This window comes from Hyperolius riggenbachi, chromosome 6 (genome assembly GCF_040937935.1).
Source record: "Hyperolius riggenbachi isolate aHypRig1 chromosome 6, aHypRig1.pri, whole genome shotgun sequence".
In the NCBI taxonomy this organism is placed as follows: domain Eukaryota; kingdom Metazoa; phylum Chordata; class Amphibia; order Anura; family Hyperoliidae; genus Hyperolius; species Hyperolius riggenbachi.
The window spans coordinates 244,522,443-244,542,913 of NC_090651.1; the positions used below are offsets into that span (position 1 = coordinate 244,522,443).

General features: G+C 43.2%; 1 protein-coding gene across 3 annotated transcripts in view; it reads right to left on the bottom strand.

Moving 5' to 3' along the window:
- Positions 1-3,336: 3,336 nt before the first annotated feature.
- MXRA8 (matrix remodeling associated 8) overlaps positions 3,337-20,471 on the bottom strand; it is a 145,907-nt gene continuing 128,772 nt past the window's right edge. For all 3 annotated transcript variants that reach the window (XM_068240618.1, XM_068240617.1, XM_068240619.1), the window contains exon 10: positions 3,337-10,313. In XM_068240618.1, coding sequence (XP_068096719.1) covers positions 10,288-10,313 — 26 coding nt within the window. In that variant the 3' untranslated portion in view covers positions 3,337-10,287. The remainder of the gene's footprint in view (positions 10,314-20,471) is intronic.

A 20,471-nucleotide genomic window follows, 5' to 3' on the forward strand; every position in this document is an offset into this window, starting at 1 on the left:
TTAAATAGGCAAGAACAGAATGGAACATTCCCCTGCCGAGGGAAAACATGTGGGACCTGTGAATACATCCATTCCACTGACAGGATACTAATACCGGGTACACAACAGGAATACAAAGTACAAGGCACCTTTTCCTGCGACTCATCTAATGTGGTATACCTAATCATGTGTGCAAAATGCCCCAAAGGAATTTATGTGGGAGAAACAAGTCAACCACTGCGGGATCGCATGACACACCACAGATCCACTATTAACAGCAGGAAAAAGGATATTACAAATTATACTGATCTCCCAATACCAACACACTTTTGTTTACCTGGACACAGTTTAAGCGATTTTCGCGTCACTGTATTAATGGGTGGCTTCAAATCGGGAAACATGAGACTAACACAAGAAACTAAGTTTATACATTGGTTCAAAACTGTACAAGATGGTTTAAACAAGGACTCCAACTTCTTGTGCTGGTACGATGGGTTTTAAATGCCACAGTTCTTTTAATTTTAATTTTTCTATCTTTTCATTCATTTTTGTGCCATATGCTGTGTAAGATGGAATTCACTGTCACTATTCATTTTATTTGCTTTCAGGTGCTGGCTTTAAATGCCACAATTCTCTTAAGCTTAGAATTAATGGTGCATGTAACCAGGCCAGTTACAATTTGAATTCGGAATTTACGATGTCTCTTCATCACCAGAGTCTGCTTTATGTCATGTTGAGGATTCTATTGATCTTATCAATTTAGATAGGATGCCTGGGAAAGCCTCCTCAGTAACAGTTAAGGCATCTAATTACATTTATGTTTGCTAAAGAATGTTTCTCCTCTGTATGTCAGTGTATATAAGCTGTGTTTTTCAGTTCTGGTCAGGAACCAGTCCGACGAAGGCTTTTTATAAGTCGAAAGCTCACTGTTTATCCATCTCTAAGTTAGCCAATAAATGGTATCATCCTGATTCAAAACTTCTTGCTTTTACTCATGGCTAACACGGTACAACACTTTACTGCTTCTACATTCATTATGTGACAGGCAATGTAAGTGTTGCATTGCAAGACCAATACATTTTACATGCAGGTGAGTCCCATGCTGGTGAGTTCCATATTGGCAACCGACCCACCAAACTTTAACCCAAACCCACTTTTAAATTGTTTTTTCCCCTCAAATGCACACTAGAGTATGAATGCGGATCAAAGTGGCAACAGAGAAAATCCATAAAACTGACACACTGAAAGTGCTTTCAGTGCAAGCTCAGCACTTACACATCTCTGAAGTTGTACAGTTTTAATAATTAAAAATGTAAAAAAAAACAAAAACAAAAAAACAAGGTGATGCAATGATCACAGATGTCAGCATATCTAATTAATATGAGTAATTACATGTTGCAGCGATAAAACAACATTTGGAGGACTGTTATCCATTATCCAAATCCTTACCATGTGACACTTAGTTGCTGGGGCCTATCAGCAATGTTGTTTCGCAGCTACACCTTTTTAAGGAAGCACCACAGTTAACTCAGCACGTTATGTGCAACTTCAGGAAAGGACACCCATTCTTTATACAGTGGGTTGCAAAAGTATTCGGCCCCCTTGAAGTTTTCCACATTTTGTCATATTACTGCCACAAACATGAATCAATTTTATTGGAATTCCACATAAAAGACGAACACAAAGTGGTGTGCACATGAGAAGTGGAACGAAAATCATACATGATTCCAAACATTGTTTACAAATAAATAACTGCAAAGTGGTGTGTGCATAATTATTCAACCCCCTTTGATCTGAGTGCAGTTAGTTGCCTATAGACATTGCCTGATAAGTGCTAATGACTAAATAGAGTGCACCTGTGTGTAATATAATGTCAGTACAAATACAGCTGCTCTGTGAGGGCCTCAGAGGTTGTCTAAGAGTCCAACAGGACAATGACCCTAAACATAAAGCCAGGGCAACAATGGAATGGTTTAAAACAAAACATATCTATGTGTTACAATGGCCCAGTCAAAGTCCCGATCTAAATCCAATCGAGATTCTGTGGCAAGAACTGCTGTTCACAAGCGCGGTCCATCTAATCTGACTGAGCTGGAGCTGTTTTGCAAAGAAGAATGGGCAAGGATTTCAGTCTCTAGATGTGCAAAGCTGGTAGAGACATACCCTAAAAGACTGGCAGCTGTAATTGCAGCAAAAGGTGGTTCTACAAAGTATATTGACTCAGGGGGCCGAATAATTACTCACACCCCACTTTGCAGTTATTTATTTGTAAAACATGTTTGGAATGATGTATGATTTTCGAACCACTTCTCACATGTACACCACTTTGTGTTGGTCTTTCACATGGAATTCCAATAAAATTGATGCATGTTTGTGGCAGTAATGTCACAAAATGTGGAAAACTTCAAGGGGGGCGAATACTTTTGCAACCCACTGTATGTACTACGATGACTTAAATATGTGTTTTTACTGTTTTTAGCTAGACATGCTGGGATCTGTAGCCAATGCTCGATCTCTCTGTGGTTTCCTACTTTTTTTTATTTTTGAATCTTCAGAGGTGTGTTTAGCCAGGCACACACTATTAAGATTTGTATGAGATCCAGCACACGATCAATATCTCTCCAATACTGAATCAATCAGAGAGTATTGATCATTTTACTTTCTTATGCCGGGCATACACGGCTGCGATTATGCGCCGGATCGAGCCGCTGGCTCGATGCCGGCGCATCCCCGATCTCTGCGCAGATCGATCCCTGCTCGTCCCCGTGGGCGGCTGCTAATCAGCCGCTCATTTCTTCTATTGTTCTCCCCGCTGGTATCGAGCACACTATCAACCCGGCGGGGTATTGGACACGTTGGATATTATCAATCGAGCCATCAGGCTCAATTGATAATCCTCCCAGCAGCCGTGTATGCCCAGCATTACACAGAACGCTTTCAAGCAGCTTGTAGTAGAAATGTGTATCAAAATGCCACCACTGCTAGCTTTTCCTGGAAGAAACAGGACAAAGATGTGCAAACAGTGATCCCCCCCTTGTTTCCTAGCTGTTTGCAAGCAATAAAAAGAAGGGTCTTTCCTAATTCGCTTATAATAACCAATATTTCAATCAAAATTGACCGAAGTCCAAGGTTTGATTGCCCAAGAAAAGATTCAGGATCTGTTCAGTTATGTACATTGCTCTAAACACCATGCTGAAAACATACAAAACACTATAACAAGCATGCATACAGTTATGTACATTAAACAGCTATCACTGTGGCTAAGGGGGTAGAATTCTTGCCTTGAAATGGATTAGATTGCAGATTGTGTCAGCACTAAATAAATGTGTAAAATAATGATAATCAACATCATGCCAATTCCAGTTTAACTAAATTTATTTCAGTAGAATTTTTTTTTACAAATGACATATTTAATACACATTACAGTACAATCTTTGTCTGTTATTTTGACTAATGCCTTTGATGTTACCAATTACATCATAAAATCTGTTTTAAAAAAACTTGTTTGGGCTACTTAATCAACAGAATCAGCGCAACCAGCATAATATACTGTATGATGACGTTCAACATATAATCACTGTATGTCACTCTTCTCAGGGGTATGAAACTGGCCTGCAACAATCTACATATGTAGTGACCTCATACCATTAAACATTTTATAATCCAATCTTCAGCTTCTGTCAGTCTGGGAGGGCCACAATAAGGCTGTCTACTGTACTGCCAGGACCCAGTGCTTCCAAGTAAATTGTCCTCAGTTCAATAACATCAAAGAGACTATGTAGTGTAAAAAAACATGTGTAGTGTTCTCGTAAAAAGATATAAGACTTACCGGAGTTTTTCTCTAACTCATCCTCCAAGCCCCATGTGCGTCCACTTCTGGCGCGTAGCCCCCTCACAGCCAAACACCATGGCCTTCTCTCTACTCAAGATGGAGAATAGGGCGGTCAATGAGATGCAAATAATTTTGAGTTGATGCAGCATTATGCAAGTTTTGTATGCAAATTTATGCAGCTTGAAAATTAACCAATTAAATCCTGCTGAAGTAAAATGTCATTTTCAAGCTGCCTACATTTGCATACAACATTTGCATAATCCTGCATCAACTCAGAATTATTTGTATCTCATTAACCATCCCTAATAAAGAATGCCATGGAAGCCCCACAGCACATCTCTGTAGGGGGTTAGGGATATGTGCCGGAAATCAGTGCACATGGGCTTGGAGGATGAGTTAGAAAATAAACTATAATTTTTTTAGGAGAACACCACACATGCAATGTTTATTTTAGACATCATAGTCTCTTTCAGTAAGCCTTTCATGTGTTTTCTGTTTATAGCTGGAGGGCAACATTGAAACGTGACAAATATATGAATGCGAAACATGACACACAATGTTTTAAAGAGGCAAGAAAATGTAAATAAACAAAAGAACAACTATGCCTCACTGATCATTGAGCTGAAGAGTGGAGATTAAGATAATTACATGTGCCCATTTGTGCCAGAGCCTCGTCAAAGGTCTTGAAAAGGATTGCTGCTGTAGATAATGACCAGACAAGAGACTGGAGAGAAGGACAAGCAATCTCCTCTGTCAGTATCGGCACATCTCAGGGTATCTTTGTCATAAGAACTTCATTTATAAAATTATTTTTATTGATGATCACTTCAGTGTTGGGTGTCTCAAGGAAGGTAAAAAAGTGGCAACATTCAACTTTTTCCTTAGCAAACAGGTTTATTGCTCTGCAAACTTGTCACCAAACCCTTGGTGAGCAGAAATCTTTTTCTTGGATACAGCAGTTCAGAATTTGTCTGGCTTCAATAAGGGGAATGTAAAATGATGTACATATTCTATAACGTATAAGATAACATTGTACAATTACATTTCCAACCTATTCTCAGGTATGGTTAAAAGAGATGGGCTGGGCATGGGCACAGAGTAACATTGCTCACCAATCAAAAACATATATTACTTTTTTTTAAGTATTTCCACTATTAAAATAAACGGGACATACTTCTACATAGTGGCCAGTTAAGATTACACTGATTAGACTAACTATTCTTTTCAAAACATTGTTATGTGGTTCTTAGTCAAATACAACAATATAACTCCTTTATGGAATGCTAACTGCAACATTACTTTATGAACTGCTCAACATCTTATAAAAACACAGTTTTCAAAAATTTAAGGCACAGGTATTGACATCTGAGAAAATAATTCAAATGCTTGCAGTATTGAGATGGATCTAGACTAGAGTTTAAAATTAGAGGTACTGGGCCATATGCAATTCACTTTTTCACCTGAGTTTTCTTCTAGGCGATATTTTCCCAACTTGTATATAAAATGCTTTTTACACCACCAGTAAGCAAACTAATATTCAATATAATTGTTACAGTACTTTTTCACCTATTTTTTGGTACTTTTCCATTGCAAAGTGCTAAAAAGTTACTTTAAATTGAAGATGAAAAATTATCTCCTAGGAGAAAACTCAGGAGAAAAAGTGAATTGCATATGGGCCACTGTATGTAACACTAGACAAACGAATCAAACCTCCCTGGCCCATATGCAATTCACTTTTTCACCTCAGTTTTCTCCTAGGTGATATTTTTAAAATTGTTGATAATATAAATTTTAAGCCACCAGAAATAAAAAAAATACTCAAAATAATTTTGATAGTACTTTTTCATTTACGTTTTGGTACTTTTTTAGTTGAAAAGTGCTGGAAAGTTATTTTAAATAGAAGATGAAACATTATCTCCAAGGTGAAAACCCTGGCCCATGGCCCATATGCAGTTTAGTTTTTCTCCTGAGTTTTCTCCTAGGTGATATTTTCACAGCTTGTCATAAAATGCCTTTTAAGCCACCAGCAAGCAAGAAAATGCTCAAAATGAATTTGATGGTACTTTTTCCTTATCTTTTGAATACTTTTTCAATTGTAAAATGCAGAAAATGTAATTTAAAGAGAAGATGAAAATGATCTCCTAGGAGATAACTCGGGTGAAAAAGTGAATAGCATATGGGGTTGTGTCACTAAAACAGTTCTGCCCCACTAAAGAATGGACTCCACAAGATCTCTGAAGGTGTCCCGTGGTATCTGGCAACAAGCTGTCTGTAGCAAGTCTTCTGCCATCAGGGATACCATTGCCAGGAAGGGATGTGAGTCTTCTGGAATGATCTTTAGGTAGTTAGTTTATGGTAAAGCAACATCCTCATTACCTAAAGAAGATGTGATTTATCATACCTGGCCATCTCCTTCCATTGTTCTATGGACCAGTTCTGACACTGACATGCTTTTTGTAAGTGGTTGAGGCAGTAGACAGCTGGATAGCATACTGGTTAATTATGCTTGCCTTTGATGTAAGATTTGAGCCTTTGACCAGAGCTCAAATCCTGTCACAAGCCGTTATGTAAGAACAGTAAGGAGTTTTTGGGCAAATGATCCTGGTTGTGGAGCATGTCCTACGTGGCTGCAGCCCTGAAGAAATTTGAGTCCACCAGGAGAAAAGCACGATATAAATGTTCTGTCTTATCTAGACAGGGGTCAGTGTTGTCACACTAGCCTGAAGTAAGCCTATTTGCAGCAAGCTGTAACTCATTGTGTATTGTGAAAATGTTCTGTTATTATGTATTTCAGCAATTTGTGCTACAGTATCTCTTCTGTGGGACTGAACCAGGCAGGCAAGCCTTACTGTTTACATGCATCAGAGCCTGGGGCGCCCATGACCCTGCTGGCACACTTTCAGTAGGTACTGGACACTGAATACAAGGACCACCTCAAAAGACCCACTCATCTAACCATAACAAAATGGCCCTTATCAAAGCCCCTCAGGTCCTTGTGCTAGCCTATTTTCCTGCTACCAACACATCACCTTCAAGTACTGGCTGTTCACTTGCTGTCTATTATATCCCTCCCAGCGGCGTATTTATAGCCAGGCACTCCCCCCCCCCTCAACAAAACTATAGCAGAGCAGCAGCAGAGCATGATAATTAAACTGCTTATGGTGGCAGGACACATTCTCTTTGCTCCTCTCTTCAGGGGGTGAAAGGTGATAGGCAAGTAGAGATGAAGACCAGTCCTGCTGCCGGAAGCAGGTAAAATATGACGCTCTGCTGCAGGGGAGGACTGGGACCTTTTGGCCTGGAGGGAAAACATAAACTAGAGAGGCCCGTTTTCACAGCAGCCCCAGCCCAAATAACATCACACACGTGCCCCACGTGCAAGCAGCCCTTCTGGAGTCGAAAACTTTTCAACCTAGACAATACCTTATGTAGCTGTGCACATGCAATCATTTTAACAGGGGTGAGAGACTAGACAGATTTTTTTCCCATGGACCCTGCAGGCAAGCCTCTGCTCTGCATCATGCTGTATATATTTACTAGCTTGCCCGCCCTCTAAGTACTCTGTAATTGGGCGTTTATTTCCCTCAGCCAGCCTAGTGGTTCACTTTGCCTTATACAAAAACATGAATGCACCAGGCACTGTACCAGCCCTAAATAATTAAATGAGAGGCAGCCTGGGGGGAAATCTCCCCCCTTCCCCACTGGCCAGTTCTCCCATGCTCTGCTGCCGCTGCTCTTCATGTAAGGCAGCACAGGAGCTGGCCCCCTTATCTCCTGGGGCCCCTGGGATGGCAGGGATCGCAGGGGCTATTGTTATGCCCCTGATCCCTCCCCTTGACAGGTGCTATTACAATATGATAATCAATGTAATTGACTTCAGATGTTGGTTGTTCAGGTTCTGTAGCTGATCTGTGTAGACTGGTGTATTTTCATGTGCTGTTTTTGTCTTCAGCTCATCCACTCACACTGTGCACAGAGAATTCAGCTAGCAACATTCCCCATAAAAAGAGTACCAGTCCCATATACAATTCTATGCTTACTGTCTGATTCCTTCTTCCCTTGCAGTGTGTAACTGATGAATGTTGTGATGACAGAAACCACCAGAGACAGGGGCGTTGCTAGCCCCAAAGATCAGTGGCACGTGCCCCGGATCTATTCTTGGGTGCCCTGGATGTCCCTCAGGCAGTCAGCTGTGGTACCTCAATGGCGGGCATGCTGGGAGCTGTGGTGCATCAATCGGAGTCATGCTGGGAGCTGTAGTGCCTCTATGTGGGCATACTGGGTGCTGTGGAGCCATGCTGGGCACTGTGATGCCTTCATGGGGGCATATAGGGAGCTGCGGTTCTTCTATGGGGGCATGCTGGGAGTTGTGGTGCCTCAATGGGAGGCCCGTGGGAGCAAAGGTCAGGGAATGCTTTAGGGAACTGCCAAATAACCTGGTGGCATGCCAGCTTGCTCAGTAGAAAGCCAGACCACCCAGCACAGAGGGCAGTTAACTCTGCCTAGTTATGTTTAAGTGACACTGCCTATTTATGTGATATGCTGCATTTTGGGTTTTTTTTTGAAGAGGGGGCTTCATCCAACATTTTGCTGGGCAGGCCTGCTTAGACTGTTGTTAAGTTCATATAAATTTGGCTCCACCCATGGCCACACCCACATTCTGGTGCATGGCCACACCCATTTTCTGGCTGGAGTGCCAAAAAGTGCCCCGGATTTCTTAGGATCCTAGCAACTCCCCTGACTAGAGATACGTTCCACAATTAGAACTGGGCTGAGAGTGTAAACTCAGAATTAAACCCAGTCACCCTTGTTACTCTAATCTGCTTGCTAGCTGTTCGGTTCTAGCTATGGACCCCATGTAACAGAGGGCACATACAAACAGGTCAATAAAGACAACTGCTAAACAAAAAGTAAATAATGTGCAACTGCTGAGATCAAAGCTGGCTGCTCTGGTCTGTGCATAAATCCAGCAATAACTGTACATTTACCCAGGCTATGTGCACTTCCTGTTCTCCCTTGTTTTTTCACTTACAATGAAGTGAAGCCCTAGTGCTAGTCTAGCATGTAAAGCATTACACCCCACAAGTGTGCACATTGCTGTACTGACCAAAGGATGGGTTGAGATTTCTCAAGGAACAAAATGGGCCTTATTTTGATCTGCCAATTATTTATTGTGACCCAATTATTTCAGATCAAATGATTTCAATGGTTTATATCGGTGGTTGGAATCAGTGATTGAAATCAGAAACAACAGTTGGGAGGAGAGGGAAATCAATGGCCAATGGTATAAAACTGTACAGTGCTACGGAGGGCAGCACTGTAGGGATAATTCTTGATCAGATTCCTGCTGAACAATGGTGGTAAATCCATCATGAGCAGTTAACAGATTTCCAACTCAAACAGATTTCTGGAACAACCACAAAGGCCCATACCTTGGGCGGCTGCAGCCTAAGGGGCCTCCGGGTCATGAAAAGAGGTTGATACATATGAAAGAGGAGGCTGCATATGCGGAGCAACACATGAGAAAAGGAAGCGAATGTCCATAGAAGCTGTTCATTAAAGAGAACTGCTGCAGTACAGTACATGGATGTTACACATGGAAGAGGGGGCTGCACATGGCATGGGAGGGGTGCTGCTGCACAGAAGAGGAGTCCCAACACTCTTGGCCTAGGGGTGGAAAAAGTATAAATCCAGCGGCTGTTATTGACTTGTGTATGGCTAGCTGAAGACTTGTGCTTCCGTCCTCTGCTCTCCAGGACTGGAATAGCACAAGCACTCTATGCTACAGTGGTAAGTGAGAGCTGCAGGGTAGGGTGGCCATGGCAGGGAGCAAATCACAAGGCTGCCAGCAACTAGCAGTGGTTACATGAGAATGGGAACACAGGAAGCATCCACTGCAGACCCTGTTCCTGTGTCACTGTTAGAGTCATATTAATATACAAACACTAATGCATCAGCCCTTGTGACAAATGCCAGATTTGCCAGAATAAACTAGGCCAGCCAATTAATTTACAGCCATTTTTTTGGTTTGTGATTATGATTTATACACATATATTTGTATACTGCCCATCCATAAACCAGCAATGTAAACTGCTGCACACAGTATATTGCTGCTATCTATTTGAGCCCTGGCTTTTCTAGCAGAAGCTATTGCAGTAAGCACTTATGATACTATCACTATGGCAACAAGGTATCTGCAAAGTTATCTATATCCTTGATAGATACATAGCATAGACAGAAATAGTAGGCAGAACAAAGTACCATATACAGTCCACAGAGGCATCCTAAATGTCTTTATGTATCATTTTTAATGTTCCAGTAAAATAAGTCAATGCTGCCAAAAGCAGAGATCTCCGCGGATAGAACATGAAGACACACATAAGACACATCTTGAATAAAAACACTGCTGAACCGGTGAGGTCCTCCTCTTAGTTGAAAGAACTGCTTCTGGGCCAGCCAGGAGCAAGAATTCAGTCCTATTTACAATACTCCTTGCGTAGCTCTGTTGGGGGAGAGGAACACACAATTACATATTTAACACACACACACACACAAGCACAAGCAGGCAAATCGCACACACGGTTTGTATCTGTTACTGAAAAAAATCCTTTCCACTATTGATATTGTAAAGAGTTATTTCCAATCACACTAATTAGCCCAGGAAGAATATCTATTTTAGTTTTGAAAAGTCTAAAAGATGTTATAACACACTTTAAGTTTTTAATATTGTCTCTGTCCATATTGGAGAGAATTTCACTTCCTTCCACTGAGACTTCCATGGCTTTAAAGGGAAGGTCCAAGCAAAATAAAAAAATGAGTTTCACTTACCTGGGGCTTCTCCCAGCCCCATGCAGCCATCCTGTGCCCTCGTAGTCACTCACTGCTGCTCCAGTCCCCCGCTGGCAGCTTGCTGACCTCGGAGGTCGGCGGGACGCATTGCGTACATTTTTACGCATTCCCGCTAGTCCAGGAACATTAACACATACATTTTTACGCGTTACTGGTTCAATGCGTACATTTTTACGTATTAAACCAGTAATGCGTAAAAATGTATTTGTTAATGTTCCTGCACTAGCGGGAATGCGTAAAAATGTACGCAATGCGTCCCGCCGACCTCCGAGGTCGGCAAGCTGGCAGCGGGGGACTGGAGCAGCAGTAAGTGACTACGAGGGCACAGGATGGCTGCATGGGGCTAATAGAAGCCCCAGGTAAGTGAAACTCATTTTTTTATTTTGCTTGGACCTTCCCTTTAAAGGAAACCTGCCAGAAGGATATGGAGGCTGCCATCTTTATTTCTGTACAAAAATGCTGTTTGCCTCGCTGATAGTACTTTTAACACTGACAGGGTCCTTTTACACTATATGAGTTACTGTCAGTTGTAACTGAAAGGACAACTAATGTGCAGTCCAGTGTCCATGTTTCCCTATGGCCTCTTTCACATTATAGGCTGAAAAACGTAGGCCCCTTTCACATTGGGATTTTTTCATTGCATTGTGTTACTCTTTTTTTACCGCAGGGTAACGTTAAAGAGGCACTTAAGTGAAAAGAAAAAAATGAGTTCTACTCACCTGGGGCTTTCCTCAGCCCCCTGCAGCTGATCGGTGCCCTCTATGTTGCTATAGCCGCTATAGCAACATAGAGGGAGCTATTGTTGCTGGGAATGCGAAGAATCACTCGCATTCCCAGCCTGTCGGGTCCTGACGGCGAAACCGGAAGTGGTCGCCGCCGGGACCAGGAGGATCGGAGAGACACGTCGAGGGCACCGATCAGCTGCAGGGGGCTGAGGAAAGCCCCAGGTGAGTAGAACTCGTTTTTTTTTCACTTAAGGTTAACTTTAAAGCAATGCACCTTCTGCAGTGCAATGCGACAGAAGTACCGATTTGACACAATGACAACAGTGCATTATTGGCAACCACCCGTGGCAACGTGCGGCGACCGGAAGTCATGTATGTCTGTAGTGCCGCAGATATTTTAAATTTGTTTTGCGTTCACGTCGCGGAACCCTATTTTGTCAATACACTTCTCTGCACTTCATATTTCCACCACGGGAAGTGAGTGCTAGAGATTATCCCTTTTAGTTTGGCTTGCAGCCAGATTAGAGAATACCGTGCATTGCGACGGAAATCTCTAAAGGCTATATTTAACATTACGGTGCAATTCGATCATCCGATTGTACCGCACCTATAACGCTGGTTTCCAGTGTGAAACCGGCCTGAAGCTTTTCCACAATGCACTTCTATGGAGAAAAAAATACATTAAAACGCAACGCATTAAAAAGCATTAAGTGTAAAATGGCCCTCAGAGTCACTGAACTAGACATGGCCATGCAGGTCAGGTGATGTGACTCAAAGTCTGACTTCATGGACTGCATACTTCTTCCAGGTCTGTGAGTCAGAGTCACTGCTGAAACCAGAAGATCAGAATGACAGCCACGCAAAGATCATTTATTTGTAAAGCAGCTAAAGATGGACTGCTATCTATTACTCTCACTACTCTCTACTCTTTGATATAAACGCTGGTGGAACTGGGGAGAGCTAGCGTTTTGAGCGCTATAACGTGCATAACGGTTTGTGTGCGCAATTGTGAATTTCTGCGTGCAAACGCGAATTTTCATTTTAAGCGAAAACCGTTACGCGCATTAAAGCGCAGGCAAAACGCTAGCGCGACCATGATAACAGTTATCACGCTTTGTGAATCAAGCCCTATCAGCGTTGGTTGATTTTTTTAAGCACTGGTGATTTTGCAAATCGCGCTTGTGTAACGATATCCTATGGCAGTGTTCACATGTGAGCGTTGCGATTACATTAAAATCGCAAATGCGCTACATGTACCATTTTCTGAGCGTTTGGCTCAATGAAAGGTATAGGGAAATCATAAAGCACTTGAAAAAGCACTGTGTATAGCGATTTCACAAGCGCTTTTATGAATGAATATATTGTATTTATTCATTTCTGGGTTAAAGAGTTCACCCTCTGACTTACGTCAGGAAGTGAAAAAAATCATCGCTGAGCAAAATTGCTCAGAAAAGCGCTGTAAATTCACAGTATAAATCGCTCAGCGATGGCTGATGGCTAATACGGTGCAATACTCTACTGCTTAGAAGAGATAGAAGATCTTCCTGAAGAGGACATACAGCAGATGCCAATAATGGACCAAAACAGATTCTAACCCATTTCCACATTCTGCTGAACAAAAACAAGCTGTTTTCTCTTGGAATTTGGCTTTAATCTGTTGTGGAATTTATTGCTAGTCTGTACTCTTTGCAATGGTAGTCGCCTCTGTTTGATGTGGTCAGGTAGGCAGCCACAGAGCACCTGAGATTGGATTTTGTTCTGCACATATAAACATAGAGCAGTGTTTCTGGAAACTGACAATCCATAGTTTTCCATAGTACAGGGGAAAGCATCTGAATAATACATGTTCCTTTGCAGCTGCTTTCTAATGCACTGGGAAAATGTGTCAAGCAGTCACAAAGCTTGCAGCACTGCTGTTCCCTGTGGATTCTAATGTGCCATAAAGCCAGCACATTATTTGTTGCTTCTGGCTCCTTGTTAAGCGGTATGAAACCCAGTATTTGTTCTTTGGTCTAAAAGATTATTTACAGCATATAATATACTACCACAATTTTTTTAAGCAGAACAGCAGCCAAACAGTTAAACACAGGACTTACTTTTTCAATAGAAAGCTCCCTGCAGTGAGAGCCGAATCCGAACTGGTGATTACATTAGCTTGTGTTTACTTAAAGGACAACTGAAGCGAGAGGGATATGGACGCTACCATATTTATTTCCTTTTACACAATACCAGTTGCCTGGCAGCTCTGCTGATCTATTTGGCTGCAGCAGTGTCTGAATCACACCAGAAACAAGCATGAAGCTAATCCTGTCAGATCTGACAATAATGTTTGCATGATTGTTCAGGGGCTATGGCTAACTGTATTAGAGGCAGGGGATCAGCAAGATAGCCAGGCAACTGGTATTGCTTAAAGGGAACCTAAACTGAGAATGATATGGATTTTAAATAATGCCAGTTGCCTGACTCTCCTGCTGATTCTATGTCTCTAATACTTTCAGCCACAGCCCCTCAACAAGCATACAAATCAGGTGCTCTGACTGAAGTCAGACTGGATTAGCTGCATGCTTGTTTCAGGTGTGTGATTCAGCCACTACTGCAACCAAAGAGATCAGCAGGACTGCCAGGCAACTGGTATTGCTTAAAAGGAAACATTCATATCCATCTCAGTTAAGGTTCCCTTTAAAAGGAAATAAATATGACAGCTTCCATATCCCTCTATCTTCAGTTGTCCTCTAGAGAAGAATGTAAACATTCCCTAGCAGTTGTGAAACTCCTTCTAACTGTCTAGATCAGCAGACAGCTCAGAAAAATTCACTGGGTGCATTACAATATATAAATGCTGTAGTGATGAAAGAAATGCAATGGCAGCTTTCAGAGCAAAAAAACCCATGCACTTTAGGAACTTGTCATATCTAATTTAATAATACTTGTGCACAAAAGCAAATATGATAACTGGATGGGTTATAAAAAGTAGGAAAATACATTTTTATTGAATATTATAACAGCATTTAATACCGCTTTAGGAAGGTGTCTCCAGAGCAAGCAGAAGCTCTGAGCAGCTGCCTACTGTCTGATTGCATATAGCAGTGCTGCATTGATTTCCCTATAGATTTGAAGGTTAAACTTTACTATCACTGCTAAGACAATGGAGTTGACACATAAGTGATCTGGCCAACCTGGACAGGATTAAAAAAAACACATTCTGTCACTTGGTGCAAAAATTATGCAACCCTCTCCTGGGTCATATCTTGAACTTTCTTATTTTTAATGTAAAGTTGGACATGCACTATAAAGATTTGGTAAATACCGTATATACTTGCATACAAGCCAAATTTTTGACCGGGGGGTCGGCTTGTATGCGAGTCTTGGGTGGTGGTCCGTGCCCCCCCCCCCCCCCCCGCCCGCTCCCTCCGCGGCCGGAGCAGTTTCCCTGGTAACGGCGAGAACACATCGCCGTTACCAGGGGAACCGCTCTCTTCTGCCTCGTCACAGCAGCAGCGCCAGGCGCGCTGCTGTGATACACTTATACGCATGATGAAGAGCAGAGCGTGAGGGGCACCCGGATTAGAGGAAGCGGCCGCCGGCTAAACAGGTAACAACAGCAGCAGCGGCGGCCGCGGGGGGGGGGGGAGGATAGTCGCTATACTGGGAACTATACTGGCTATACTGGGCACTATACTGGGCATTATACTGGCTATACTGGCCACTTTACTGGCTAAACTGGGCACTATACTTGCTATACTGGGCACTATACTAGCTATACTGGGCACTATACTGGCTATACTGGGCACTATACTGGCTATACTGGGCACTTTACTAGCTATACTGGGCACTATAATAGCTATACTGTGCACTTTACTAGCTCTACTGGGGCACTACCTACCAATACTGGGTCACTATACTAGCTATACTGGGCACTTTACTGGCTATACTGGGCACTTTACTGGCTATACTGGGCACTTTACTAGCTATACTGGGCACTGTACTAGCTATACTGTGCACTTTACTAGCTCTACTGGGGCACTACCTACCAATACTGGGGCACTATACTAGCTATACGGGGCACTATACTAGCTATACTGGGCACTATACTAGCTATACTGAGGCACTACTTACCCATACTGGGCACTATACTAGCTATACTGGGACACACTGGGGGGATCACGCGGCCTGCACCAATCCAGCATTTCCTACCCCCGGCTTATATGTGGGTCAATCATTTTTCCCTGGGTTTTTTAGGTAAAAGTTGGGGGGTCGGCTTATATGCAGGTCGCCTTATATGCGAGTATAGACGGTAACTCATATCTACCTTCCATTATATAGTAGATCAGGTCTCAGGAGAGATCAGATCCTACAGAAAGCTATGGAACTTCGCTCTCCTTCCTTTTACAATCAATGTTTGATCAGCAACACAGTCAAACATCAATCAAGGAGGGCTCAATTTTTAATGAATTTTCCTTAGATTCAATGGCTTCAATTCACTAAAATTGGTAAAATACCGCATTCTGTACTGTAGACTTATTTTTTCCAAATTCACTAAGATGTTTGCACATGCAGTAATACTGTATGTCAGTAATTTAACAAAAACTGCATGACTATTCACTGAGATGTGTTCAGTAATAAGTAGAAGTCTAAGCAGCTGTGGAGTAGGTCTCAGCAGCAAGCTAGTAAAAGGCAATAGTAAAGTCTCTTTAGACTGCACAACTCCTCTAAAGGGATACAAAAAAGCCTCTATGAATGTGTCCTGCTCCTCTATCGTGTTTTTTACTTTCTGATGTCCCGTCCAGCAGTATATCGGCACCAGTGGCTTGAGAAGTAGAACGTGGTGGCTCCTCCTATTGGCTGTCTCCTTTGCCTGTTCATTTTACCAAATATTTGATTATTGGTTACCGACAGTTCCATGCTGGTCTTACAATATTGAACACCTAACTTGATTAGCCGAATGCTTCAATCTTAGAGAATTGGCATTTATTGATGTATTTACTACACAAGTCAGTAATTTCATAACTAGTTGGTCATTTTACTTTTCAATGCGGTGACAGCTTTAGTGAATTGACATTGGACAACATGTTCAGTAAAATCAGCTGTTTTCTACATTACCAAATACGGTAAAGCTTAGTGAGTTGAAGCCAATTGGGTAAATTGAATATAAGGTCTAATCTATTAAAAAATGTTTAAAGCTGTCCATACACTTATAACTTGCCTCCCAATGTGGCGAAAGAATTAATTCCTCTCTGTGACGGATTGCGGAGAAACCGCCGCGCGTTCTGACAGTGAGGCGGCGGAATCCGCGCACAGAGCGGCAGTTTCCCCGCAGCAACATGCTTCTGGTTTGTCTGGACCTAGTAGTGCACACAGATGGAGAGCTGCGCGCGCGCCGCAAGACAGGCTCTTTATGCCAATAGGAGAAGGGTCAGCTGATCGAGGCGGGCAGCAGGTGATTGGTTGATGGGAGCTGGGCGGCGCTGTGGAGCGCTTTACTATATATATCTCTTGCTGTTCAGTTGCTGGTTGTCTTGCGTTGCGAATACCTATGTGTTAGCACTCAGACCTTAGTCAGATCCTTCAGTGTGGTTGAACCAGGTGGACCTGGGAATCCACACAGTTTACTGTGTATCATCTGTGTTATTCCTTAGACCAGTTCCAGGGTGTAGAGACCAGGGACCTCACACCCCAGACTAGGAATACTGTGTATCATCTGTGTTATTCCTTAGACCAGTTCCAGGGTGTAGAGACCACGGACTTCACACCCCAGACTAGGAATACTGTGTATCATCTGTGTTATTCCTTAGACCAGTTCCAGGGTGTAGAGACCACGGACCTCACACCCAGACTAGGGAACCTGTGTTATCATTCTGTTATACATCAGACTAGTTCCAGGGTGTAGAGACCACGGACCACACACCCAGACTAGGGAACCTGTGTTATCATTCTGTTATACATCAGACTAGTTCCAGGGTGTAGAGACCACGGACCACACACCCAGACTAGGGAACCTGTGTTATCATTCTGTTATACATCAGACTAGTTCCAGGGTGTAGAGACCACGGACCTCACACCCAGACTAGGGAACTTGTGTTATCATTCTGTTATACATCAGACTAGTTCCAGGGTGTAGAGACCACAGACCTCACACCCAGACTAGGGAACCTGTGTTATCATTCTGTTATACATCAGACTAGTTCCAGGGTGTAGAGACCACGGACCTCACACCCAGACTAGGGAACCTGTGTTATCATTCTGTTATACATCAGACTAGTTCCAGGGTGTAGAGACCACGGACCTCACACCCAGACTAGGCATTGTTTGATATCTGTTATGACTTATTGCTTTCCTGACGTTCCCTCTGCCTTCTGATTCGGTACCTTGCATTTCCGATTACCTGTTGCCAAACCCTGCTTGCCTTGGATACCGAATCAGCTTTCTGTCTTTGTACTTTATCTGTATGTGTGTTGCCGACCCGGCCTGCCCGACCTTTCTGGCTGTCACCCACCCCTTGGGTGCTCAGCCTTCCTGCAGGGGCTCCCTGCTCCTCAGAGGGGGCACTGCTACAAAATCAGTCAGGGTCTCCTTCTCCTAGAGTCCTTGACTGCAGTAGAGTCTGTCTCTACTCATTGGACCACCTGCTACCCCGGTGGTCCAATTACTACTGTTACACCAAACACTTACACGCTTCAGGTGTCCAGAGGTTAGCAATATATCTGTATTATCGGTGATTCTGCAGACCATCAATAATCGGGTATATATCTGTATTCTTGGTGATACTGCAGATCACCAATAATTAGATTCTCTCTGCGTGTTGACACCAATCATTACAGAACGCCAGACCAAACCAATATGGACGCACTTAGCAGTCGTCTTGACACACTCACCACCTCGGTGGAAAACCTCATCAGAGTGATGGACGGTCAGCAGGCCCAGATCTCTGCTTTATCTGGGTCACTACAAGTACTTCAGACGACTTTAAATTCAGTGCGATCCCCTCCTGTTACAGACTTGAGAATGTCTGTACCTGAAAAGTTTTCTGGCCATAGATCTGACTTTCAGAATTTTAAGAATCGTGTAATGTCATATTTTGAACTGAGGCCTAACCTGTCAGGAACAGAGGCACAGAGAATTACCTTTATTAAGACCTTACTCTCAGGGGATGCTCAGACCTGGGCGTATAATTTAGCGTCAGGGCATGAAGCACTCAGGTCAGTTGAGGAGTTTTTTAAGTCCATGGTCATAATCTATGATGATCCAGACATTTCTTCTACCGCGGAGCGGAAGTTGAAAACCTTGCGCCAGGGCAAGAATCCTGTAGAGGTTTATGCAGCGGAGTTCAGGAAGTGGTCGGTGTCGGCCAGGTGGGGGGCTTTTGCATTGTTGGATTGTTTCCTATCAGGGTTATCAGACGCAGTCTCTGGATTGATGTTGGGATATCCTGAACCAAAAACCATTGAGGAAGCAATCTCGTTGGCAGTGCGGGTCGATCGTAGGTTATGATATCAAAGACAAACCCGTGGTAAGGCCCGAGTCAGATATGTCTCCAATACCACTTCTCCACCGGCCTCACCGCCACCTGAGCCAATGCAAATTTCTCAGTCCAAATTAACGCGGGCAGAGAGGAATCGCAGGAAAACAGAACAGCTCTGTTTGTACTGTGCAGAGGAGGGTTATAGAGTGCAGAATTGCCCCAGGAAGTCGGGAAACGCTGCCACCTAGGAGTAGTCAGAGGTAATACCCTAGGCGCGCAGTCTTTACCTCTACATGACAATCGTCTGCTACTTCCCTGTTCTGTCACATGGGAGGGTCAGACTGTTTCCACTGAAGCTTTTATTGATTCCGGTTCAGCAGCTAATTTTATAGATTACGAGTTTGCTAAAAAATTGGGAATACCCATGCTCCCCTTGGATCAACCGATCCTGGTCACTGCTGTAGATGACTCTCCTCTGCAGAGTAGACACCCCTTATTCCGTACTCCAAGTTTGCAACTCAGTGTGGGGGTATTTCATGGGGAGAATCTGCAATTTCTGGTTTTGCATATGGCAACCTCTACCATCATTCTTGGCATGCCCTGGTTACAAATTCACTCACCTCAGATAGACTGGGTTTCAGGTCAGCTAACGAGCTGGTCATCCCATTGTTATCATCATTGTTTAGCGAAAGTAACCTTGGGTAATACCAACATTCAGGTTGAAGGTTTACCTAGACAATTTGCTAGACGTCTTCTGTCCTAAGTCAGCGGACAAACTTCCCCTCCATCGTGCCTTCGATTGTCCCATCGATCTGAGATCTGGTTGTATGCCGCCCAGAGGTCATGGTTATAACCTGTCTGGGCCGGAGAAACTAGCTATGCAGGAATACATCAGGGAAAACTTGGTGAAAGGGTTCATTCGTCCCTCTCGTTCACCAGCAGGGGCAGGTTTCTTTTTTGTAAAGAAAAAAGACGGAGGCCTCCGTCCTTGTATTGATTATTGAGGACTGAATAAGATCACAGTGAAAAACCGGTACCCTTTGCCATTGATTGATGATTTGTTCACGCAGGTGACCAACGCCAAGATTTTTTCCAAGCTAGATCTCAGGGGTTCATACAATCTAGTCCGCATCAGGGATGGTGACGAATGGAAGACGGCCTTCAACACACCCGACGGGCATTACGAGTACCTAGTGATACCCTTCGGGTTGTGCAACGCACCAGCCGTTTTCCAGGAGTTAATTAATGAGGTGTTCAGGGAAGTGTTGGGGAAGTTTGTTCTGGTCTACTTAGACGATATACTAATCTTTTCGTCCAATCTATCTGAACATCGCCAGCATGTTAGATGGGTTTTAAAAAAGTTAAGACAGAATCAACTTTATGCCAAACTGGAGAAATGCCTCTTCGAGGTAGAGTCAGTAGCCTTCTTGGGGTACATTATCTCCACTTCTGGTCTCTCGATGGACCCAGGGAAAGTTTCTGCTGTCCAGGAGTGGCCTCAGCCCGTGGGGCTGAAGGCACTTCAGAGATTCCTGGGGTTTGCTAATTACTACAGAAGGTTCATTAAGGGGTACTCTACCATCATCTCTCCTCTCACCAGTCTCACCAGGAAAGGGGCTGACACTCA